The following is an 18,262-nucleotide window of genomic DNA, read 5'->3' as shown; positions in this document are numbered from 1 at the left end:
GGAAGCAGAGGCTAAGGATCTCATTTGCATGCACCTCTGCAATGTTGACGCATGAACTCATAAATAAAAGCTAGTGACGCATGAACTCTCTCTCTTAACATGTTCTCATTAAAATTTTGAAATATAGCCCTTTTTGGGATGTTAAGTTTACTACAATGGACTAAATTTTTAGTAATTTACTACAAAGGGCTCTAAAATGGACTTTTTAGTAATTTACTAAAATATTTTTAAAATTTTAATTGAGTGTTTTTCCCCAATAATTTATTGATCAATTTAATCATTCATCTCTGTGTCTCTCTCTTCTTACTTATTCCTCAAATGTAGGTTATGCATGGGGATGATTATATCTGTTTGGGTTATCTATTTGGTGAAAGATGTAGAATAGGTATTATATATCTGACGTTTCACGCTTTCCTTCAAGCAGAGTATAGTTGGTTAATAATGAATCATTGAGTGGGATCTCGTTACTTTTATAATATGTTTGGAATAGGGGATTGGTTTTAGTGTTTTATGGTCAGGTGTTTAGTGAGTAGTATGGTCTTCTGAGTTAGATTTTAGCCTATGTACACGAGTCATGAGTTGGACCTTGAATAAATTAGTATGAAGAGCATTTAGATTTTGGAAAAAGGTGCAAACCCTTGAAATCAAATGCTTGGAAATTTAATTTGATTTGACAATGTTTCAGAGTGCACCAATGTTCTTAAGGCCAAGAACAACCCCAACCCCAATAATGTGACCTACACTCCCACAAGCCAAGGTATCAGCAAGGGTGAACCCAGCTGGGTCACCAGTCTGCAGCCCTGAGTCCCTAATTTCAAGCTTCAGTCCTGCTGTTGCCTTCCTGTTTGCAGATGGTGCCAACCCAAACCTCCCAGCAAACAACATTAGGCTTGTAGTAGTCACCATTATCTGTCAAATTAGATCAAAATGCAACAAATTAATTTATATCAAACTGCAACAACTTAATCACCTCCTACTGAGAAATCTGGTTGTGCATTTGAAAGCTACATTATTAATTGAAATATATGCTTACCAAATTGGTGGGTGAACCAATGAAATCGCAGCGAGCACCCAAAGCACCCTGACCCCTGCGCCTCATTGGTTGAACAACTGCCTGAACAATGAGCAATACTTCAGTTTAACTTGTCCACCAGTTATTAAGCCATAATTGTATTTCTTGAGCATTAGTCTTCAAATTGATTAGCCCAAGTGTCTAATATATACCTATGAACATCTCCACCGAACAACTTAATTTCTTTTTGGGTTAAATACTTCCATAGCATATCAAGTATCAAGGTTATTACGCGTTGGTCACCTTAATAACAACCATAAATAATAATTGAATTTTGAGTTTTCAAATGGCTTGAATTTTTGGACTAGATACTTCAAAAAATTCTTTATAAGATTCCATAGTTGTTACCCTTAACTTGTACCAAGTTGATGCATTTCCATCACCAACTACTCTTCATCATGCATAAATCTTCCCAAAAAAATATAGCATTTTTCTAAATCTAGCTTGATTCTCTAGCATTTTCAATGAACCATACTTTTTCATGAACAATATGCAAGAACTGACTACATTATCAACATTCAGCAGCAGAATTGTCTGACATGAATGAGAAGAACTTAAAGCAGCACTTACCAAGCTCTGTACAGTAGCAGATGAGGTCTTGGGTCTTAGCCCATTGAACTGAGGGAGATAAGTAGTCACAGTGGCTGCTGCCATTTTCTAATCTGTATGAGAATTGATGTTGGGAATGCAATCTCTCTCTCTCTATTTCTTATTTGATAATTTTATGAACTTTTGCAGCCCAAAAACGCCAAGATTATAAGCTGTTGAGTAAGAAAGTGTGCACCACAGCCACATGAGCAATTTGTGGCTTCAGAATGCCAGATTTGGATACACTAAGATACTTGTTGCTGACTTGGCTTTGTATCATTGGATTTACTCAATTGGATAAGGTTTCGTGTGCTTCGGAAATTTCTCATTGGATTGATGATGGAATTACACGTATTGAGCTAGAAATGGGCCCAAATGGGCTGTATTGGGCCTTTTCAGGTTCAAGTTGGGCCGTATTGAATATCACTTTTAAGCCTTTTTCAGGTTCAAGTTGGGTCATCCTGTCAAAAATGGGCCAGTCCGAAATTAGGTTCAGGCTTAAAAGTGAAATTCAAATCCAATCTAATCTTGTATTGGGCTAACAATAATATTAGAGATTTTAATTATTAATTCTACGATCTCCAATCACATATTCACATGTAAACTTATTCAAATAAAGTTTACAACTTTTTAAAATAAACAATATACATAAGACGGTACCATACACTTGGTCAGTAGCCCTACTTAATAATTGATGTTTCTATTACTATTATTGGCTAATGCTCAACAATCAAAAAGTCAGGAAGCCTGATATTAGTGCCCGAGGGCAAAATTGTCTTTATCTGTATTATTTGATGTTGTCATGATTTGATTTCCCAGGACCTGTGAAGGACAAAAGATATAATCCCACAAAGATACTGTGCAGGACCGGTGGGCCCCCACATTTAAACCAGTTTCACCTTTCAACATTCAACCTCAAGATGTCTGTTCCTTGGGATTTGGTTGCTTCTTCTCAATGTTGGGCAACTCCAAAATCTCCGCGCACATATCATCTCTCAATATCTCTTGAGAAACTGCTAAGGGTGATCTTGTCACTTCAAGGGCATAAATTGGCCTCACATAGTCGCATATATTCTTGTACAAGTTTTCATCCACAAACTCACAAGGAGCTGTGGAAGATTTTTAACGTGAAATTACTTGGAAGGACCTTAATTAGATACATGATCAAAGTCATCATACAAAGCTGAACTTTTGCATAGTCTCCATTTGGTTAGCGAAGATCAGAAGTTGAAGTCTTCCCTCCTCATATAGTAAAAAAAAAAAAAGAACAATTATTCTGTAAGCTTGTAAACTAATAGTTTAGCATGGAAAAAAACAATTGTACCCTTCCTTTTTACATGAATGAATATCATTTGCCACTGGGTCGAAAAGAGTATAAAGATGTTTCTCTATGTTAAAAGGAGAAATAATTTGTGTTGGTCATTTTCATTTTAGATAATTTCACAGGTAGTTTGCAATTTGCATGTTAGGAAAAAAGAAAACGAATGGGATGTAGGATTCCCTAAACATGAATCCACATTGCATCATATTTCATGCAAACGTGTAAGGTGATTTAACGGAATTGGGTTTTGGTATGAATGGATAAACTTACAAGAAGCTAGACAGATACTACTAAAGCAAAGATGATACAGAATTTGAAAAAAGTAACCGAAAAAAAAATGAAACAGAGGGATTTGCTTAGCTATAGATTCCTAACCCAAGAACAAAGATAGGAATAAGCATAATACAATTACAAAATCTTGTGCTAATCCTGCTCTGGTCTCCTGCTTTTCTTTTCCATAACATTAAATATAGTTTTGGTACAAGCAGGTGGGAATTTGACTTTGTGGGTAGTTTAATCAAGCATCAATCAGCTTCCTAGATGCAAAGGCAGTACTAAAAGGACAACAAGTTTCCACCAAATAGAGCTTGGATTATGCTTCGACAATGGAGGTGGTGCTGCAGAGCCTACAGATCTGAAAAACAAAAATATATACCAATCCATGAGTACTATTGTATAAGTAACATGGACACTCGTATTTCAGATTGGAAAAACTAAGCATACCCGGGTGCAGCATAGACACATTTTTCATAACCTGTAATACAAAAATGAAATGAAACTGATCACTATCTGTTTTTGGCTGGATGACTTTATTAGTATAATTTTCATTCTTTTAGAACCATAAACGAGAATTAATGGCAGAGCACTGCATAAACAATGAACCACAATATCATAGAAAACTCATTCTAGTGGTATGTGGAGCAGTGAAATCTTGTACCCAGTTTTGTTTGCCTATTGCAGTGTGGAGATAATCATGCAATCAACATATTAATCACAAGATTAATTGGTAACATTGCCATTACCAATGGCCTTTGCCTAATGGCATCTCTTCCCCTCCTTCAACAGAGCGAAATCCCGGGTTAAATATCTGGGAAGAACTAGACCATTGTGGTTACAACTATATAATGCCATATTTCTTGAAAATAGAAACTAAGATGTTTCTTTTTAAGTGTCAAAGAAGAGTAACTCCTAAGGGTCACTAAAGATAGTATTGAAACACGTACCAAAATGAAGCTTATAATATAGTGCATAAGCTCATAATTCCAACTATATACTCCTGTTTCCACCTCAAAGTGAAACTTTGTATAATTCTAGAAAGCAAGTGCCATGGAAGTATAGAAACTATATGTCACATTAGCATCAATATAGCATGAGAGTTACTAAAACTCAATTTTAGTAATTCTCTTGCTTCTGATAGAGAAAACCCAATTAATTATATAACTTTATCTTCGAATTTGATATAAGTTGTTATAAACCATTTATTTCAATGTTATCAAAGACAGGGAGAAGAGGGAGATGTACTACTTACTTGGGTTGTTTTTAGTGAGAGCAGCCGTTCCTCCAAAATTGCAAGCAATATCAGAATTCCCATTCTGCTGATAATAACTATTGAAAGCAAATGATGCATGAGACAAGAGAGTATCTGGTTCAAAACAGGCTCCACCTTCTTGGATTGCACTGCAGTCTGCCATTCCAAGTCCACAGGCCCAGTCCAATGCATTCTGCAAATCAACTTGGGAGACCCCAGCAAGGGCCACACACCATGTTGTCCCATCAAGGAATGTTGTGTTCCCTTCTGGAGGTGACAATGTGGTCACTGGAATTGCTGCATCTGCCTTCTCTTCAACTGCTACTCCCATTGTCAAAACTAAACAAATTTGGAAAAGGTCGAGATTGGAGACAGACCAAATCAGTGCATTGATCAAATATTGACAATTCCCAAACCATAATCACAAACCCAATACTCATTGTTCATATTCATATAAAATCTCACAAACAGTTCAAGTTTATAAAATGATATGATAATTTTACTGAAGTTAGCTTTAACATATATAATATGTTTGCAATCTACCATCTATGATGCTGTTACTGAAGTGGCAAATTCCATTAACAAAATCTTCAGTGTTGGGAACAAGTCTCTATAATTTAAAGCAACAAAACATAAAGACTCATGCAATGGAATTAAACAGGGAGCCAAGGGCCTAGCTAGTGGATCATGTACCTTATGCTGACAGGCAACATGGGCCCACAGTACATGGACAATGAAAAGTCAGAATTGCCATTAGTACTGAACTCTACTAAATAGCCATCTAACTAAGTACCTGGGGCTTGGACTTTGACTGCATCAGTATGTTCCCCATTATAGGCACTCAGCTACCATGAAACTGGGTGGTGCCCGGACCACTTTTTCTTTTCTTTTTGGTCCAAAAATGAGCCCTACAAGGGTTGGCCTTTCCCCTCCCCCACCCAAGCCCTATAATACTCCCTCAAAATTCAAAAACATTTTCCTCTAGAAGATATTGTCATATTTTAATACCCTTTAATTTCTGTGCTTATAAAATGCAAATGGACGTGTTAATAAAACAATAAACTTGAAGACAAGGCTTGGTGCTTTAGCACTAGATGAACATATTCATCCCTTTATTACAAAAAATATTGATGCAAATGACAGAATGTTACTCTCCAACAAACAAAAAAATAACATTTTTTTAATTTTGAAAGCTACAAAGGTTCATGTAAAAATACTTATTTAATGGGAAAACAGATAAAACAAATTTATAAACCATGACCAGCAACTGCCAATTTCTGAGTAAGAAAATCTCAACAAAATTAAAAAAAAAAAAAAAAAAACTGGAAGAAATCATAGGAACCAGAAAACTCCAAAGCAAGCTTTAAAAAAAACAGCAAAAGCCAAACCAAGCCCATGAAAAAGAAAGAAGAAAGCAAAGGAACAGAACATACCTAGATAGCATCCCATGAACAACAAGCAGTGCAAAGCCCATATGTTCTTTCTCATGGTGGATATTTCTCAACCTTCTCCAACAGAAATTAAAAGAAAAAAAAAAAAGAAGAAAAACCTCAAAGTTCAAAGCCTGTTCATCCTCAGAAACTAAATAAATAAATAAAAGCACCCCTCTAGCTCTCTATGAAAACTGGAGGAAACCCACTACTCTCTGCCACTTGGTGTCTGTGTCTAAGAGTGAGAAGCATATGATGAAAATAATGGGGTGGTATAAAATGCAAGGCTGTATTCTGGAATCTGAAGTTCCTTCAAGGGAAATTATGTTCCTTTTTCACTTTTTTTTTTTGGAGTTTTCAAGAGAGAGTGATGGATGCTTCAGAAGCTATTATGTATGTACTCTCACTTTGGCAGAGGTCCTTTTTAATTGCCTCAGAGCTAGCCTCTACTGGTTGCAGTTTAGGCCTTCTCACAAGTCACAACACTTAAAAATATGAAGAAAAGCTTTTTTCACAAGGTGGTGGTGGTAGAGTACAGCGAGAAAGCAATTTTGAGTGAGTAATTTCTCATCCAATATATCGCGATATATTTCACCCTCTTTCGGCTGCTGAATATTCTTGTGATTTTGCTTCTTTTGTTAGGGTTATTTTGGTCCAGCAACTGGTTTCTGGGCCTGGGTTGTGGTTTGTTTCAGAGAGGCCAAATTCTAGGGAAAGGGCCTGGTGATGTACAAGTTGGGCCTGATCATTTTGAAGGTGGGCTATTCTTTGCATCATCAATCAATCGGCCTGGAGCAGTAAGAGTTGGATAATGTTTTGGGCTTTTTTTTACATTATCAATCAGTAATGCCATTGTACTAGTACATAATAATGCATTCTCTCACAGTGAGTGATTATGCGACTATGACTTAAAAGGTTTTTTTTTTTTTTTTTTTATTAGATAGAGGAAAGATCGAACTTTGGTGCAGAGTGGATAATTCCACGACCCTTCCAACTGAGCGGCTACCCAACAACTGCAACTTAAAGGCTTGGATGTGAAAGAATGATTGCATACAATTGTTGTAAGGAAAAACTTTATACTATCTTACAATGCTTAGGCTTATTGTATCTTATGGTCCATTCAAATTTTTTTTTTTTTATCAATCAACTGTCATATATATGAGTTTTGAACTCAAGATATCTTCTAACAAAGAGAGACTGTAGACCGAATGGTTTATGACAAAAATCCATTCAAAATTCAAATATCCAAAATTACCTACAAATCCTACTTATAGGGTGGTAAACTTTTTGGTATTGTGAAGTGTACATAATTTGCTACCATACCAATTATTTGTGAAATAATGTTCTACGCACTTTATGTGGTAGTTAATTTTTCGTGCTGTGAAGTACACATAATTTGCTACCTTACCAATTATTCGTGGAATAATATTGTACACACTTTTGCGATGAGTTAATTTTGATTATTAAGTGAAGTACTGTCTTGTACCTAAGCCACTTATTTTTCTACCCTGTCAACTTCTGAAATAAATTCTGTACATTTTTATAGTGCATAATATTACTCAATGTATAACTCTAGCAGAAGGACCAAACTCAATTCGAATGTTGCTGTCAAAGAATAGCTGTGACTGATATATATATATATATATGACATTAAGGCATACATGTCCTAATATAATTTTGCCTATATATAGGCCCTGGACCAAATATATGTCCATGATAATATCCAGGAATAGGCAAAGCATGTGCTGGCTGCCAAGCTGGTTGTTCAAAGACCTCTCCATGTTGATAAGTTTTTTGCTCGCTGCTCTGTATATATAGCTCACATGAGGACAAAACGACTTGGCTTAGTCTAGTCATAGAGATTAGAGACCACACAATTAGTACACAAGCATTAACAGTTTGAAACTTTGGATTTGGAAGTGTGAGTTAAAATTGGTTGATACCTAATAATTTATAAAGTCAATAATTTCCATTTGAATTAGAAACATTGGATTTATTTAAGCATTTAAGGAGGCTCATTTTCTAATCCTTTTCAACTTTGATTATGTCATGGATGTGATCGACTTTTGTACCCGCAGTAATATTACCTCTTTCTTGGTAACCGACAACATATGATACAAAATTTCATGTACTGACTGAAAACATACATAAATTCAGTGGCCATCCTTCAGAGCAATTGAAACCAATTGTTTATCAGAAATAGACCATTCACAGAACTTAAAAAGAAAGAGAAAAATAAAAACCCAATAAAATAAGATTAAAGGCAAGGGAACACAATAACCTGCAGATTTGGGATACAGAGAAATCTGGTTTCTGCATGATTCTTGCTAGTAAATGCAAACCCTTCTTAAACTTTACCAAGGAGACACAATGACATCAGATTAATTTGGGATTACACAAAAATGTGGTTTCTCCATTATTCTTGCTAGTTGATGAAACCCTCGGAGCAATTTTTGTATGAATCCGTCATATATGCTACCTTCTTCTTATAACATGTATATGAGACCCACTTTCTTAAAAAAAAAAAAAAAAAAAAAATTTACATGACCTTTCTTGCTAGTAAATGCAAAACCCTCAAGAAAACTTTTATTTCAGTACGAACCCATCAGGCGATCATATACCTTATTTTAATTACATGTATGTAGGACCTATTATAATAGAAATTAAAAAATTATATTCATTCAAGAACTTAATTGCTATACCAGAAAAGTTGTAAACTTGTAATTATATAAAGGTTGACCAGTGACCAATTTGATCCTGTCTGTAGGGTTCCTCAAGATGGTGCAGTAGTATTAATAGTAGTACCTGAGGCAAATGGGTAGCTGCAAATTGCTACACACATAATGACATAAAAATCATATAAAATTTGCACAACTAAGATCCAATTCCCATATAATATTAGAGACAGTGGGACAAAATCTATCAGTTAGATGAGCAACCACTTATTACAATAGCAGCAGATCAAGCAGACATAGAAGCAACGTGAACAGCTTCGGGAACATCAGGTGTGCCTATTTTATTGTACCAAGAAAAAAGAAAAAGAGAGAAATCAGATTCCAATTAAACCTCCCCATTTTCCTTCTGTTTTTTTTTTTTCCTATGTTTGGGTTGTTCTTGATACAGCCATTACGTACCACACACCATTAGGCTTTAATCTTAGTTTATTATTAATCTAGAAGACTGTAGTACTAGAGCTTAATATAATATGGTCCGCAAAGTCAGTTTTATTTTAAATTGGGGTGCCATAATTTTCAACTAATACAAGCTTTTTTTATGCTCTGTTGAAAAAAGAATTTGTCTATGTGACATATTTTGTCCGTTTGTCGGCCTATCAAAACACCGGGAATATTGGCTGCTTGTTCATCTTCTCAATTTTTTTATGCTGGGTCATTTTTAATTTGTATGCCTAATAATCCCATATCATGCATTTTTATATTTAAATTTAGTTATTTTATTCAGCATGCATTCCTCACACATGAAAGTACTTATGGAGTTATGGGGTCGATGTGAAAAGCATAATTTTGCTGCGTAAATCTCTGTATTTGTACCAGCATTCATTGCCATATTTTAATGCAATATATACGCATATTCCTATATACCACATATATATGTGTATATATATTATATACCATATATGCAAGCTTTGTGAAATACATATGTAAGAAATTGGAATGCAAATGAGGGAGGAATATATATGTGATGGTTAAGAAAAAAGGGGGACCAATTAATGTTGAATTGGTTTAGAACATTCAATACATTGAAAAGCTCTCGTATATATCATGGATAATGATCAAAGCTTGAATGTGATGGTTCTTTATGCCTGTTTGTTTTATACTTTTTTGGTCTATTCCAACCTAGACAAGGTTTGATTTTCATTGATTGGTTTTGGTTCAAACAAGTTGAATAAATTTGCATTTACATATACACTGAGAGTGATTATGCACTATGTTCTTAATGTTTTATTAATAATTGGCTTAATTATCGATTTATCATCTAAAACTGTAACTCATTTTTATATTGTTATCTGAAATTTTTTTTGTTTCAGATTACCATCAATAAATTACATCCGTGTCTCATTTTACTTTGTTCCGTTAACAATTCCGTTAAAAATGTTGACTTGGCCGTCATTGCTGACGTGGCGCGCTGGATGTGCGCCACGTGTCACATTTTTTCTTGTATTTTTTTTACTTTCCTATTTTATAAACTTTGAAAATTAATTAAAATAGCTCCGAACTCATAAAAATACACAGAAAATTCTTACAGACTCGTTTTGACTACTACTAATTTACTATGGGGTTAAAAAACCAATTTTCCCTCTAAAGATTTCCAGAAAATTTGGGAAATTCATTGAATAATCTCCCGAACTCCAAAAAATATGAGGTCTGCACCGTTAGTCTTCTAAAAACTAACAATACATTTCTCATTAACACTTGCTACCCAAAGACCTCTCAGTCTTAGAGGAAAACAAATTTTCCTCTATAAAATAAATTCTAGAAAAATTTTAAAATTTATGTAAAGTCTCGAAATAATTCTCTAAAACAGGCTTTTCGTAATTTCCAAAATATTTTTGAAAATTCGTCCGAGAATTTATGAAAATTCTAGAATTTTTTAATAGAGGGAAATTTATTTTAATTTTCTAGAAATAAATTTGGACTTCCCAAATGTTCTGAAAATTTTTAGAAGGAAAATTAATATTTTGGACTCGTAGGAATTTTCTCTATATTTTTCTAAGTTTGAAGCTATTTTTAATTAATTTTTAAAATTTATAAAAATAAAAAATTCAAAAATAAAAGTAAAGATGTGACACGTGGCACACATTCAGCGTGCCACGTTAGCATTAACTGCCAAGTCAACATTTTTAACGAAAAATATTTCCTTTAATTTATTTTCTATATGTATGATTGATAGGATTTTGTCTTGTTCCCCAGTTAAAGAAGGAAAGGACATGATCTGCTGTGAAACTGATGATTCAAAAAGGAGTAATATTTGTTTATATAGTACAATTGAGTGAGCTAGAGTTGTCTTGGAAGATCTCTGTGAATCAAAGAAAGTGATCTTGTTTTTTTCGGTAAGAAAGAAAGTGATCTTGTAATCTCACTGATATATTGCTTATGGTTTAAGGTTAATATTAATTTCAAGTGATCACCAATTAATTATTTGGCAACGTCTGATCCATATATCAGTCCATACAACAGAAAGATACTTTGAGAAAATTCCGAATATCTAGGGAAGTAAGAGACAACAGCTGAGTTAAAACTTTGGCCCACAAGATCAACAAAGTGCGATTATTACAAAGTGTGATTATCATTAATTTACATGTGATTAATAAGTACTTAATCACCAAATTCTATGGTTCACATTTTTGTTCCCTTTTGATTTTTCTTCAATATCGTATATTCCACCTATACATCATATTGTCCATGTCTGTAAGTGTGTCCAAATCTTCCCATACAATTATTAATTTATACTCCTCAAGCCTACTAGCTAGCTTAGAAAAATGCTTTCAAACCCAATTCTTTTTCTCAATTTCTTTTCCTAACTATCTCATCTGAGATGATGTTCATGATATTACAGGAATCGAGTGAGACTCATTTTATGTGAGAGAGTTGAGAAAAAAGGTTAGAAAAAAAAAATTAAAAAATTGGGTTCTGCAATATCAAACACTAGCTTATGAGCTAGCTACTTGCTCAAAGCTTGCCATAGACCTCAAAAATAAACAAAGCCTCTTAAATGTGGGATTTTGGCTTGCACTTTTGGAGAAATGTCAAGGCTGATCAAATGCAAAACAATCCCACTTGCCGCACTTTTTGCTGGTCTTTTCCAGAACACTCAGTTTCCATGCAAACAATCATGGGTCCCCTTTTCATCAATTTCCTCTCAATAATCAACTTCTCCAAAAAGTGTGAATTGGAGTATGAAATAATCTAAAAACCATGTAGGCTTTTAAGAGTCTTGTTCTTTTCAAATGGGGACCCATCTCCCAATCAATCAGCTCCAACACTCCTTTTGCTTCCAATCTTGCTGACACGTCATGCATTCACTGTTTTTTAAGGCCATGTGGAATTTTAGTATCAATCTAATCCGTCTCCTTCTTGTTGTTTAACCTAGCTTTAAAATTTCCCGAATCAAATTCAAGAGATATTTTACGGTGAACATGAAATTAATTAATTAATTAAGTACTTCAACTTGCATTCTGCTCCCACACTATTATGCAGAGTTCCAAAGGTGTTTAATGGAATTCACTATCACTAAATGGTAAGTAAGCAAAGCATCCATTATCATCAGAATTAATTCCATATGCTTGTCCCTGCATGTGCAGCAGCAGTATGATGCCAATAGAAGAGCATCTCCAACAGTGCTGCAATGTGTCATTGCCATATATATTTTGACCCAGCTAGCTAGATATCAAATATACCTTAATTTGATACATATACACAATAATGTTTCATGTCATCTTTTGATATAGTAGTATTTTTTTCCCCATATGATGTGCCATCAAATCTATTATAGCATTTAACTGTGGCATATTTGAGATTTGTTTTTTTTTTTGTGGAATATAAAAAATACAAGAACTGTCTACTTCTGTCTCTTTGAGACATTTCATCGAACATCTTATCCTTACTTTTCAAAGTACATAAACAAATATTGTTATACGGGGACAATAAACCCCACTCTCTAAACACAAAATTAGCACACCATTTGGGTTGTCTTTGGAGATGCTCTAACAATCAATAATTAGAACGAAATAGAATTCCCACGAATTCAAACTGTCAACTTGCAAATAGGACATTTTGAAAGGAGTAAACTCTCAAGAATGCATAACATTTGAAATTACATCTAAGAAGTCACCAAGTCTCAATTATTGTACCTTCTCAAACCTCATTGAATATTACTATTATTATTATTATTATTATTATTGGTTTTCATTATATAACCATTCATACGATTTATCACTTGCGTTATATAAAATAGTGACTAGTGAGGGTATGCGGAACCGTGGGCCATCAACAATTTATGAGGAGAAGATTGCAAAAGCTTTTTACTCGAGATATTGGTAACTAAAGACTAGGCAGATGATTCGACCAAAAAAAAGGCTAGGCAGATGAAGGATACACGTTTAAAGAATCTCATGCAGTTGCCAAAGATGGTGTGCTTGAAATTGAAAGATCGAAATTAACTTGAGAGGGATCATCACAATCAAGTTGGTACTTTCTTGGCCCACTCCGTACGATATATAATTGCTTTGCCACTGTTACTACCCCTCCATTGTTTTCAGTAGGGTAGCGAATGAGTCATGTCTGCATGTTCAAATGTTCAATTGCGCCGAATATTAATTAAATCGTACGTATTGGATGATCGACATTGATATAATATGTTTATTAATTGTTTCATGTTTAAGACTTTAAGTTAATGCTTTTGAGTTTCGTCGAGTAATATTGGAAATTGCCATTGGAATTTTCAGTTGGACTTGATAAAGTCCTTAGACTACCCAGAATCTATTTTTCCATCATCTCTAACTACTTAGACTATTATTACGGCTTCCTAAGCCTAGATTTTAGTGTCTATAAATCAATCATTCGTGGCTCAACAAGGGCCATGAGTCCTAGTGACGCATGAATTGCATGCATGATGCAAAATGTAGATGCTAGATACTTTTTTGCCAACATATTTAGATCCACGTCAGGTGTTATAAAAGGTAATAGCATTATATATAACTAAGTCTTTTCACATGAAAAATAATTATTTTATAATCTTTTTACACTTGCAAAAAAGAATGGATGAAAACTATTGTAAATATGACATGCCAAAGCATTGCATGATGCGTGCACCTCTATGATTTGTGGTGCTGTATTTTATTTTTACCTTTCTCTCCTCCCTAGTATATCCTCTATGGCTCTAAAACCGAAACTTCTGAGCTAGTACTAAGCTCACGCAGATCAGAGCATATTTTCTGCTGAATGTATCATCATATGAGAGAGTTGGCCGCTAGAGTCAACAATTCCACACAGGGGCATTTACGTCATTTTCCCAATCAAAGAGCAAAAGCTTCCACCAGGCAGCAGTACACAGCAGGAGTAGTGACCACAACCCTGCACAAGCAGTGAAACCGCACGCGCAGTAACTCACCAAACGCCACGTGCGGAACAGCAAGACGACCATCCCGTACGTGCCGAACTGCCATTATTTACCTTTACCGCAAAAAAAAATATTCACCGTTTACCGCGTACTACGTTACTGCGTAGCATAAATACCCCCAACCAACTACCCAACTCTGTCAAAAACTCAAATCTGTGAGGAGTGTGAGAGAAGCCAAAGCCAGAGAGACCAAAACCAAAACCAAGACCACAATTTCGCTCTTTCATTTCATGCTTTGCTTTGAGTACAGACCCTAATTTTGAGGTCCGACCTGAAAAGCCTGTTGCTATTTAAGGCTCGCATTCAAAGCAGTCTCCTTCGTACGCAGCTCCTTTAATGGCGTCGCTCCAATTCTACTCTTGCACACAAATTTTGACCTAAACAGAAAGCCTTTTTCCAGATTCTTTGAATTTATTAAGCTTTCGGCACCAGAAAAATCCTTAGGAATTTCCTTCGTATCCGATTCGCTAGCTCAAAATCGTTGTTCTCTAACAGTTGTTTTGATTCCTCCTCCAGAAGATATATAGCATTTCATTTTTCTCTCTCTGATCAGAGAGAAAATTAGAGCTGAGTTGGAGGTGTTTCTAAGATGTTAGAGCTTGGCTTCGGTCTTAGTGTTGCGCGCGACTCAGACGGTACTGAGCTAAGTCACAGCTCGATGAGCAGCGAGAGCTGTAGCAGTTTCAGCCGCCTCTCCTTCGACGCCGCCACCACCGACCTCTCGACCTCGAACGAAGGCCTACTCCTGAAGCCTCACCGCTCCTCCGACTTCGCCTACTCCGCCATTCGCTCCAAGAAGTCCGCCCTCACCTTCCGCGACTTCCACCTCCACCGCCGCATCGGCTCCGGTGACATCGGCACCGTCTACCTCTGCAGCCTCAGAACCTCCACCGCCGACGATTGCGAGTCATCGTCGTGCTTCTACGCCATGAAGGTGGTGGACAAGGAGGCCCTGGCATTGAAGAAGAAGGTGCACAGAGCCGAGATGGAGAGGAAAATCCTCAAAATGCTGGACCACCCGTTCTTGCCAACGCTCTACGCCGAGTTCGAGGCCTCGCATTTCTCTTGCATCGTCATGGAGTACTGCTCCGGCGGCGACTTGCACTCTCTCCGCCATAAACAGCCTCAGAAGCGCTTCTCTCTCAGCTCCGCAAGGTACATTCATGAATAGATCAACTATTAAAGTCTGCGATTATTTTCTTTTTCTCGTTAATTCTTTTGAAACAAATAAAATTAATATGACCGCCATTTTGTTTTTTCTTCTCTTTTGTATTTTTATAGCAGAGACTCAGATGAGAGATCATGAGATGTTCTTATCTTGTCTGCTTTAGCTCTCTGCAAAGTCGTCTTCAATCAAAAATTATAATTAGCTCCAAATTTTTTTTTAAAAAAATATAATAACTCGGCCGAGTCGACTCAGTCTAACGCGGATACTTTTGGAAAAATTTGCAGATTCTATGCAGCTGAGGTTCTGGTGGCTTTGGAGTACCTCCACATGCTGGGAATCATCTACAGGGACCTAAAACCCGAGAACGTGCTGGTCAGATCGGACGGTCACATCATGCTCTCCGACTTTGACCTCTCTCTCTGCTCAGACGCAATCCCAGCCGTCGAATCTCCTGACTCCTCCCCCGATCCTGCGTCCTTATCCACTCCATCATCCTACACTCGCTCGCACCCAACCACTACACTCACCCCCTTCTCCTGCCTCTCCACCCGGCTGTTCCGGTCGCGCAAGGTCCAGACCTTGTACCCCAACCGGCTCTTCGTGGCCGAGCCGGTCACCGCCCGGTCACGCTCTTTCGTTGGGACCCACGAGTACGTGTCCCCCGAGGTCGCCTCCGGTGGGTCCCACGGCAACGCGGTCGACTGGTGGGCCTTCGGGATCTTCCTCTACGAAATGATCTACGGTCGAACGCCGTTCGCGGCCCCATCCAACGAGACTACTCTGCGCAACATCGTAAAAAAGCCTCTCGCCTTCCCTACCTTCACGCCTGCCAGCGCGCTTGAGGGCCACGCGCGCGACTTGATATCCGGGTTTCTGAACAAGGACCCGGACCGCCGGCTCGGGTCGAAGCGCGGAGCTGCCGACGTCAAGAAGCATCCGTTCTTTAAGGGAATCAACTTGGCTCTGGTACGGTCGGTGACGCCGCCGATGGTCCCGGGACTGAGAAGGCAAAGCACGACGCCGTCTTACCAAGCGAAGACTCATCAGAATAATAATAGTAAAAATAGTAGACAATCTACGGCGTTCGATTACTTTTGAGAGGGGACGGCGGGATTAGCGCCACGTGTTGAGACACTCCTGCCAGATTTTGTCATTGGCGGGTGACGGATGTGTATATTGGGGCTGTCTTTTTCATTTTTTCTATTTATTTTCCATTACTTATATAGTTATATAGTGTTATTTAGGTAAATATCCGAGAATTAGTATGAGAAGGAGAAAAAAGCTGTATTACTACTACGGTGATGCTATGTACACGTAGATGGTGTAGAAGTAGAAAGCAAGAAGAAGACAAATATTATTATATGCGGAAAAACACTTTTGATTTGACTATTTTACTGTAAAGTCCCAAACACGTTACTTGAACAAGGTAAGGACTGGAGGTTTATGCATGGAATATATGGAGTTGGACTACTTGGTCTTTGCTAAATGTGAAAATTCCGATGCTTTATTGAATGGCTTTGCAGCCTTTGCTCCACGTTGGTTAAAACAACCAAGAAAATAATACTTTGGATGACTTCTACAATCTCATAGAAAACGGTTTTACTTTTATGTTTATTGTTAGTTTGACACACTGTGAACTTAATCAGTAATTAGTTTGCTGCTGTTATGACTGTTATGCCATTTGGCCTTTTTTCATTTTTCATCCGGTTAATTGAAAATCAAGCAACATTTATCACCGCCAAATTAATTAGTGGCTGTTAATACCTCCTATTAGTTGTTTCTTATTTAAAGTAATAATAATAAAGTGTTAAATATTGCATTGAAGTTACTAAACAGACGCAGTGAGTTGCGCCGTGTACACCCTAGACAGCAAACATAATCATCGTGTGGGGTCAAAACAAGAACATGGACGGCTCAGATTGAATTTCTGTCTGACTTACCAAAAAGAAAATAATGTTTAATATCTTAGGCTTAAATCATTGGAAAATAATAATATAGTTGAATCAATGCCCAAAAATCATGTAAAGGAAAGTGAGTAAGGTTTGGCATATACCGAGGTTGTAATTGTAAATAGGTACTACACTACTGTTAGTCTACTACATCGCACTCTGACCCTCTGTAAGTCTGTATCACTGTGTGAGCCGTGGAACCCACTAAACCAAACAATCAAAAGAAAGGTATATCATCGACGGTGTGGATTAAATAGAAGGGGGGCTATTCAGACCACCCAAAAATGCTGAGTTGACCACCTCCTTAAATTTTTATCCCATTTTGCCCATTTTGCCCCTGCATTAAAAACAAAAATCATTTCTCCAATTTTGACCGGCCACCCCTCCCCGTCGCCGGCGCAACCCCACCCCCTCCCCACCGCCGGCGCGACACGACCTCACCCCTCCCCTTCTCCGGTCGACCCACTCCTTCCCTTCTCCGGCGCCAGCCACCCACCCAGGCGAAGACCCGATCGGCCAAGGCGAAGACCCGATCTTCCTTTTCCGGCAGAGTTGAGACGCCGGACCACTTGGGTTTTGTTCCCCAGGTCACGGCGAGTCCAACCCTGACTCATCCGACCACCGTGCGCGGCTAATCGATGCCGTGAAGCTTCGCGGCTTTCGTCACCGATTTTGACAAAGAGAGGGGAGAAGGCAGAGAGAGGGAAGATTGGGGTGGGTGGGTCTACTGGAGAAGGAGAAGGGTGGGGTCGCGTCGCGCCAACGGTGGGGAGGGGGTGGGGTTGCACCGGTGGCGGGGAGGGGTGGCCGGCCAAAATTGGAGAAATAGTTTTTTTTTAATGCAGGGGCAAAATGTTAAGGGGGTGGTCAACTCAGCATTTTTGTGTGATCTGAACAGCTCTCCCCCCCCCCACCCGATCTTCCTTTTCCGGCAGAGTTGAGACGCCGGACCACTTGGGTTTTATTCCCCAGGTCACGGCGAGTCCAACCCTGACTCATCCGACCACCGTGCGCGGCTAATCGATGTCGTGAAGCTCCGCGGCTTTCGTCACCGATTTTGACAGAGAGAG

At 37.7% G+C, this 18,262-nt stretch overlaps 3 protein-coding genes across 3 annotated transcripts; 1 reads left to right on the top strand and 2 right to left on the bottom strand.

Annotated features, from left to right (window-relative positions):
- Positions 1–638: 638 nt before the first annotated feature.
- On the bottom strand, positions 639–1,805 carry PSAK (photosystem I subunit K). Its single transcript, XM_086234887.1, has 3 exons — positions 1,643–1,805; positions 1,034–1,114; positions 639–909 (listed from the first exon to the last, which is right to left on the bottom strand). The coding sequence occupies exons 1-3, from the start codon at positions 1,724–1,726 to the stop codon at positions 682–684; spliced, it is 393 nt and encodes a 130-aa protein (XP_086091013.1). The 5' UTR covers positions 1,727–1,805; the 3' UTR covers positions 639–681.
- Positions 1,806–3,326: 1,521 nt separating this feature from the next.
- Positions 3,327–5,997, bottom strand: LOC147297199 (major pollen allergen Ole e 10-like). Its single transcript, XM_086229744.1, has 4 exons — positions 5,943–5,997; positions 4,510–4,848; positions 3,705–3,735; positions 3,327–3,615 (listed from the first exon to the last, which is right to left on the bottom strand). Exons 1-4 carry the CDS (start codon positions 5,995–5,997, stop codon positions 3,510–3,512), a joined length of 531 nt encoding a protein of 176 aa, XP_086085870.1. The 3' UTR covers positions 3,327–3,509.
- An 8,241-nt stretch (positions 5,998–14,238) lies between these two features.
- PID (Protein kinase superfamily protein) lies at positions 14,239–16,723 on the top strand. Its single transcript, XM_086245499.1, has 2 exons — positions 14,239–15,230; positions 15,528–16,723. The coding sequence occupies exons 1-2, from the start codon at positions 14,665–14,667 to the stop codon at positions 16,339–16,341; spliced, it is 1,380 nt and encodes a 459-aa protein (XP_086101625.1). The 5' UTR covers positions 14,239–14,664; the 3' UTR covers positions 16,342–16,723.
- The last annotated feature ends 1,539 nt before the right edge of the window (positions 16,724–18,262 follow it).

The sequence above is a fragment of the Dryas octopetala genome, chromosome 1, assembly GCF_963921425.1.
Source record: "Dryas octopetala chromosome 1, drDryOcto1.1, whole genome shotgun sequence".
NCBI classification, from domain to species: Eukaryota; Viridiplantae; Streptophyta; class Magnoliopsida; order Rosales; family Rosaceae; genus Dryas; species Dryas octopetala.
This window is presented reverse-complemented; position numbering and strand designations above follow the sequence as displayed.